At 39.9% G+C, this 8425-nt stretch overlaps 1 protein-coding gene across 1 annotated transcript; it reads left to right on the top strand.

Moving 5' to 3' along the window:
- Positions 1-2517: 2517 nt before the first annotated feature.
- On the top strand, positions 2518-3723 carry LOC120293951 (non-classical arabinogalactan protein 31-like). The gene is made up of 2 exons (XM_039313773.1): positions 2518-2764; positions 3416-3723. The coding sequence occupies exons 1-2, from the start codon at positions 2518-2520 to the stop codon at positions 3721-3723; spliced, it is 555 nt and encodes a 184-aa protein (XP_039169707.1).
- Positions 3724-8425: the final 4702 nt, after the last annotated feature.

The following is an 8425-nucleotide window of genomic DNA, read 5'->3' as shown; positions in this document are numbered from 1 at the left end:
GGATTTCGTAACATGGTTTGTGGGACAAGCTTCGCCAGCTAAAATTAAAATCTATGCTTCCTTACTTAGCTGTAAATTCATCGTAATTGAGCATCTGGGAATATCCTTTGGCAGCATTCCGCACACCTCTTTTAACAAAATCCTAGAGGGAGCACCCAATTCAGAGTCGATAACATGCGCTGTGCGACCCCGGACAGGTCGGAAACTCGAAGTTCATGAACGAGAGATGAAACGAAAGGAAGTCAGATGGAGACGGCTCTCAGCCGCGGAAACCCTAGATTGAATGACGCGACTGGTGCAAGCAGGAAAAAGGGGCCGCGCGACAGAAAACATCATGTCGTTTTTCCTAAATTAAAGCAAACGTACGTTGTGCATCAGACCCGCAGATCCGGAACCTCATAATCTGGAGTGACCCTTTGTTATATGTTTCTCTAATTTAATAAAGAGTAGTAATGTCCACGTTAATGCAGAGTCCAAAAACACTGCATCGTATAGACCGGAAGGATGCCAGATTAGAAACTCAAGAGATCTTGAAACGTATAATGGATGTAAATTAGGTAGGTTAGGCAACAAATACAGTGTCCATCGTTTTTGGCTCGTCAAGACCGGTGACGAACTAAGAAGTCCCAGAGAATCAGCAAGACTGACTCACAGGCTTGAAGGACAGAGGTGAAGATGAAGAGGAGAATGCACCCTCTGCTTATCGCACTTATCCCATAATTTTATTGTCACTATCCTGTTATTTGTACTGCTAAATTCAGTCGCTCATCTTACATTTCGATTTTTTCTGGGATCCATTTCCGTTAATGAGTCACAATACAGAAGGGATGCCAGATTAGAAATCTATATAGCAGTACAAATAACAGAATAGTGACGATAAAATTATGGGATAAGTGGAATAAGACTATTGGTCGGCGAAGTCAATAGCCCGGCACGCCAAGGTGATTGGCGATATTGATAGCCTAGCAGGTGGAGTCTTGGGTATAAAAAAAAAAGATAATAATAAAATAAAATAAAAAATAAGACTATTCATGATACATAGTTACCACATAAAATGTCCCCATTCAACTTACTAAAATGCCTCTAGAATCAGCTCATTCTAAATTACATTACACCAAACCCTCATTCAACAAGTATAATTGCCTCGTCTTGTCATTAGTTATGTTCAATCAACTAGATCAGGTAATATGTCAATTGAGCACGTCTCCTTAAGCTCGCAATGTGTGGAACGGTCCGAAAAGGGCACACATAAGTTCAACTTTAATTAAGTCCACCTACCCTGGCTGGCTGACATTATAATATTGTGATCTTATCAGAGGAAAAAAAGCACTCAAAATTAGGGGTGAGCAGCGGTCTAGGGTCGACCCTGGACCGACCCTGGACCAGCCCAACCCTGTTGGTCCTGGTCCGGTTCCCAAGGGGATTGGGTCGGTCCTTGGTCCTGAAATTCCAAGACCAACACTTGTGCGGGTTGGTCCTCGGTCCCTAAGAGTTTTAGGTCGGTCAACCCCGGACCGACCCCCGTATATTATATTATATTATATTATATTATTTATAATTATTTTATATATTCAAACCTCAGTAAAATGTTTGTTATATTATATTATATTGAGATGTTCTATCAATAGCACTAATAGTAATTTCAATTTAAAACTTTTATTGAGTATTAATTATGTGTTGTTTGTTTTTTTTTAGATTTTTAGAAGTTCAAGTGAATTAATAAGATGTGAAGTTATATATTCATGATTTATATTAAGTATTTTGAACTTTTTATGGTTTAATTGTATTTTACTAATAAATTTCAGCTGCACTTTGCTTTTCAATTTGTGTCAAATGGTAGAAGTTTTTGAAGCAGTTGCTACGGTGATTTGCTAGTCAAGTGGTGTGAAGCTCATTTTTTGGTTGAGTGGACTTTACATGATCAAATGCAGGAAAACACTATTGCATATGGTGTTATGAATATTAAAGATAGATGATTACAAGAACTTTCCATCTTGTCACATATCTCGATAAGTGGTTAGCAGGTACGAAATTTCTATTATTGTGTCATCTTAAATTTGCTAAATATGTATTTTTATTTTAGTTTAGTTGCACAATGCCGCATTGTCGATGGATGTGTAATTTGAATTTGTAGGTTTGCTTTTTTAGGAAGTATAAAAATAAAGACGAAAAAAAATTATCGATCGGTCCTAGGTTGACCCTGGAACCGGACCGAACCCATTGGGTCGGTCCTCGGTCCTAAAAATTGAGGACCGACACTGTACGGGTTGGTCCTAGGGTTAGGGGGTGGCCCGGACCAACCCGGACCATGCTCACCCCTACTCAGAATCACTCCATAAACCCTCTATAAATTCTTCCTCTAGAAGACCCAAATCACCCACTTCGCTTCAGACTCACCCTCTCTCCAAAAAACCCTCAAGAGACACAGAAAAGCAGAAGCCATGGATTCAGTTCCAAGCAAGGCTTTGCTGCTAGTTCAGCTCTTGCTCCTACTCAGCTACTTCCAAGAAGCCTCCTATGGTGCCCCCGGCTGGATGGTTATTTCTCCAGCCCACCCACCTGTTCACCCGCCATCTCCCACCACAGTCACCCCTGATCCCCGTACCTTCTCATGCTCCCTACCATCCCCGGGCTCCACCTGTCCACCCGCCAGTTAAACCGCCATCCCACTACCCTCCTTCTTCGAGGAGCTTAATAGCCGTTCAAGGTGTTGTTTATTGCAAGTCCTGCAAAGACACCCTCTACGGCGCTAAACCCATTTTTGGTGAGTTCTCCCCCTGAGTGTACACATGATTAAAAAGGTTGAGAAAGTACTGCATATATATACTCATTCTACTTCTTATCATACCTCACAGTAGAAAATGGTTGTTTATAAGAAGTTTCAAAAGCACGCAAGACAGTGAAGTCATTCAAATGTCTAAACACGAACTCACCACGCTATTAATTTGATAAGATGTTGTGGACCATCTAAGGATGGCTTCATTATTATTTCTAGCATTATTCTTTCCAGGAGAATCGAAGCCAATGACTTTTATGCTGTACTTCATAGAGTTCAAGGACGAGTATTCCTCAATGTTGCACTTTATTTCCTAAGTTCAATTACTTTAACTTCTCTAACTTCCATTCAACGGTTGCACGATTATTGTTCCTGAGAAACGTTTCCTCGCTAGCAGCCTTAATCACCATTCCAATATTTCTTCAACAGTATTTATATATCATAATAAGTCTAAAATGGCCATTGTAGATGAGGAAAGTGAAAATTATTTCGAAACGACCATCTCTTGTTTTTTATTAGTTATGAAGGCAGAAGTCAAAAGTCATCTTGAAACGACTAATCTTCTTCATTAGCTTCTACAAGTTTCTCCTTTCCCCTTAGAACTATATATACTAACTGGTCAGTATGTTCATCGTTCAGGTGCCCAAGTGAAGCTCCTGTGCAAGAACACCAAGTACTCAGCATCAGCGACTGCGACGACTGACAAGAACTGCTACTTCTTCATCCAAGCACCCAAGACCATCACGAGCTTCCCCTTCCACAAGTGCAAGGTCTATTTAGTCTCATCTTCAATCTCCTCATGCAGTCAGCCATCTAATCTCAACGGCGGATTCACTGGCGCCTTCTTGAGGTGGGAGAAGCCTTCCTCAATCAAGCTCCCGTTCAGCCTCTACTCGGTCGGACCTTTTGCGTTCGAGCCCAAGTGCAGAGCCCCAAGACCCAAGTGAACTCCCCATCGTGTGTCTTCCTAGCTTCTATTGGCGTTGAGTGTTACCGTGGTTCCAGTTTCATGGGAGAAAAGGTCGTACTTGTGCCTTAATGTATTTGTTAGTCGGTTTATTTGAGTGACAATAAATGATATAAAAGAGGGGGTGCACACCTCTTACTGCAGAGATTATCTTTTACATACAAAAAAGTTTTCCTTAAAGGCCACAAAACATAAGGTTACCCAAAAACGACAAAATAGAGTTTTTGTCAGCTTAAAGTCAACCAAAGATGACAAATTGTTAAGTTTTTTGCTTTAGGGTCAACCAAAGACAAATCCTTAAGTTCATTGCCTTAGGTCATTCCTTAAGGCGACAAAATTAGAGTTTCGTTCCTTTAAGTCGAACTCAAGCGACAAATCGTGATTTCGGCCCTTCTTTGACTCTCCTTTTCCTTTTTTCACTCCCTCGCCGGCCGGTGGATCTATTGTCGTTTGCACCGTCGCGCCAGGAGTTGACGTGTGTGCCCATGGCTTCGAAGCCTCTTCCGCATTGTACTTGGTTTCACGGGTATAAAATTCTTCCAAAGTGACAGAAACAAGAAGGAAGACAATAAGAGGGCAACAAAAGGAATTGGGATTTTGATGGCCACCTCATTAAATCGACGAAGATAATCTCTTGTTACTAGGGACGAATTATCTATTCTTTGGAAGCGTTGGCTGCTGGAGGAATGGGCTTGCCAATTGATGAAAGAGGCTGACAGATCGCGGTTTCAATCTGCTAAACCAAATTTTGGCTGCCTAGGGGGTCGCCAGGAAAGCCCAAAATATAATCGCGTCCGATGCTGGGTGCAGCGCCCCAACAGCTCGAAACGATTCAACATGATCCAAGGGGTCTCCCGAACCTGTAATGCTGGTGTAAATTGGGCATTTTTATCCCTTTTGGAAGGGGAACAACCATCATCTCGTTAGTGAACTTAGGATCACGACGATAGGAATTTGCTCCGAAGTTATCCACTAATATGTGCTCCATTTCCATAATTCGTCGATCTGCACCGCTATCATCCACTCGGTTTGTGGAGCTGGATATTACTTGCCTGACTCCATGTCCACTTCCTAAGTTCACAGGTTGGACTACCCACTCTCCTCCCTGGGCAATGCCAGTCACGGCTTGACCCTAAAAACCCCACCGATATGTATATAAAGATCATATCAACCTAGTTCTCCATAGTGAAAAAAATGGTCCCTGATAATGCCCCCATCTGATGTCAAAACAGGCTCCCATGGCACATAGAGTTCGTAAGCAAAGGCAGCTGGCACGTGCTTGCAGCCAAAATGACAGTACATTTGAGGAAGAGCACGGAACTATTGCCTGATACCTTACAAAACCTCCAATTTTAGCTTTTATTTCAATTCTACCTTTTGTTTCATTAAAAAAAAAAAAAATCTCCAACTTTAGGTATAGGCTCAATTCTACACTAAATTTTTTTTTTCTCGTAAAAGACCCCAACTTTATGTCCAATACCAACACTATCCTAAACTTCTTCTTTTTTGTCTCATATGAAAACTCCAATTTCAATTTTACTCTAATTTTTTTGGTCTTATAAAAGATTACCAATTTTTACTTGAGTCCTAAATCTGTCTCCATTAACCATCTATCAAAATCGCCCTTAGTGGTATTGCACTTGCTCTTCGATCTCTCGTGTTTGGGAATAATCCATCTCTCGCAGTTAGAGAGCTCATGCTCGGAACGCTCGAGCCGGTCATGCTTAGTAGTATTCCATTTATCGGATGCCAACGAATCAAGGGTTAATGGGGTCAGATTTGTGACTTAAGTAAAAATTTGTGGTTTTATATGATACTGCAAAATTTTTCGGGTAAAATTGGAATAAGACCTAAAGTTATGGGTTTTTCATAGTACAAAAAGAAAAGTTTACGGTAGAATTGGGATAAAATATAAAGTTTAGTGTTTTTATAAGACAAAAAAAGTTTAGGGTAGAATTAGAACTGGATATCATGTTGGAGGTTTTTTATTAAACAAAAGGTAGAATTGAGGTAAAAGTTATAGTTTTTTTAGGGTATTAGGGCTGGAACTATTGAGGGTGTCGATAGAGCATGTGGCATAGAGGCATGTAAGGGTATGGTGGAGTCTACGTGGTATAGGGACGTGGAGCATGCTCGGCTTAGGGATGCAAGTAAGGACCATGGGACTTATTGAGAGAAGAAGTGGAAGAATTCATACTTGAGCCTCAAGTTACTTTTATGTGGTACTGTGGAGGATCATTGGATTGTATTGGACATGTGGCAATCAATGAAAAATGATCAAAAGCTGTGATAAATAGCATCGGCACCATTAGGGATCAATGCATATTCAACTTTTTAGATACTGACAACATTACTGCATACTCCCAATAAAATTACGGTAAAGTGAAATATTATCAAAATCAGCCTATTGAATAACTCAAAATATTTATTAAGTCGAATACCTAAGACTCATTTGTCATTGTTATATGCACTTGTCAACGTAACAATGAAATGTGTTGGAGGTTGATTGGTTGATCAACATCACCTCATCAAAGGCCATAGTCAAATTCAGGGCCTGGTTCAAACTCTTCAAGCACTGAAGCTCCCTCAAAAGCCTTTGGATTTACCCGCTCGCAATCGAGTCCTCGGTCCAGAAGCTTGAGCACCTCTCTCGGACCATCCTCAATTTCCCTTCCCCAATATTCAGCTCCAGCACCTCGCTCACGCTCGACCATCCAACCAATCACCGTCTAGGGCAGCAATGGCCAGTGCGACCCTGGACCCTGCGGCAAAAGGAAAGGGCAGTTAGGGAGAAGGGGTTCTTCTTCCATTGGTCGCCATGGGAGGTGGAGCCACCGCAACTGCTGCCGCTTTTTCTAGTGGCTTCAACCCAAGCTTCGGGTTCTTCTTTCGTGAAAATTTTGATTCACTATACTTTTTTTATTCAATCAAGCCCCTAAATTTGTAACAATCCACTCATTTCTATTTTATGAAAAACGAGTTATGTTATACCTAGCATAACAACTGGGTGATATCTCGAGTCATTTTTCATGCATCAAATTATGTCCGCTTCCTCGATCCTATAAAAAGCAAGCCATCTACACTGGAATTAGGGGATTCACAAGAAACAAAATTTTATTGTGATTTAACCCCAAGTGGCTGTGGCTACTACTAGGTTTTGAATTTAAGACTCGACATTGAAATGTAAAATGCCAATTGTTCTAACCAAAAACCAGCGGAAATGGTTCAATACGAAGAAAAATTCAGTTCTAGGGTTTATGGAGTCTAGGGCACACATGAAGGTCACTTGCTCCGTCTCTGTCATGGGATCAATTTTCTTAGTCTAATAATATACAACATGACAAAAAATATGGTGCAATAGGGAGGATAATGATTGTATTTCTTAATCATGTCAAATGTACAATTACGTAGCTATACTTATAATACAAGAAATGGATCAGAAAGAATAATTCAAAATATTGTCTTCCTCGAAATGTTCCATGTCGACAATTTACTTAATCATCCATGCAATCAGATCATAATTAGGAATCAATCAAGGATCAAATCAAATCCTTTCTCTAACACTCCCTCTCAAGCTAGTAACTTATGTCAAAGATGCCTAACTTGCTCAATAGATACATGTGTTGCCTCTAACATGGCGACTTAGTGAATATGTCTGCAGGATACTCCACAATTCCAATTCCTCAAGTTATAACAGTCCCTTCTTGAATTTTTCTTGAGTGAAGCGGTAATCAACTTCTACTAGGGCTGTGAGCCCCCATAAGGGGGCTCGGCGGATCCTTAGTTATCAAAAAAAAAAAAATTCTATGTATTTTGTCCTTTTGTGAAAAACTGGATTCACCACTAATTTAAGCGTGGCATCATTGTCACAAAACAATCACTTGCCCCATCTACTTGCACACTAAGATCTGAAAGTAATCCTCGTATCCAAACTACTTCATAGATAGTTTTCGTCACAACTTGATATTCTAATTCGGCTTATGATAATAAAACTATTGATTGCTTCTTCATCTTTCATGAAATTAAAAATAATCTTCTTGTCATTGGGCAAGTAGCATAATCTATATCACAATAGGCAATCATCTTCATGTTGCAATCACAAGATAAAAAGAATTCCAAGTCCTCGGCATCCCTTTAAATACTTTACAACCTTCAGCGCTGAGTTCATATGAGACTGCTTCGGGCTATGCATGAACTGACTAAGTATCTATATTGTAGAGCATATATCAAGCCCAGTCATAGTGAGATAATTAATTTTCCAACCAGTAGCTAATATCCTAATGGATCCTTGAGCAATTGATCTTCATTAGGCAAAGATAAATTTGTATCATATTCGAATGTCGTTAATTTGGCATTTTGTTCAATAGGTATAACAGTTGGTATGCAACCCGATAATCTTGCTTTTGATATCATTTCTAAAATGAATTTTCATTAGCTGAGACAAATTCTCTTGATGGATCGAGCTATGTCAAGACCAAAAAAATTTATGGGATGTCACAAATCTCTTATGTGGAAGGTTAAATGCAAGTATTCCTTAAACTTCTAGACCGCAATATCATCATTTTCCATAATAAGTATATCATCCATGTAAATCAGCAAATAGATCAATGAAGTACCTTTGGTCAATGTGAACAAGGCATAATCATGCTTGGAGTATTGAAAACTTGTTTTTGTAAGTGCCC

This window comes from Eucalyptus grandis, chromosome 5, assembly GCF_016545825.1.
Source record: "Eucalyptus grandis isolate ANBG69807.140 chromosome 5, ASM1654582v1, whole genome shotgun sequence".
In the NCBI taxonomy this organism is placed as follows: domain Eukaryota; kingdom Viridiplantae; phylum Streptophyta; class Magnoliopsida; order Myrtales; family Myrtaceae; genus Eucalyptus; species Eucalyptus grandis.
This window is presented reverse-complemented; position numbering and strand designations above follow the sequence as displayed.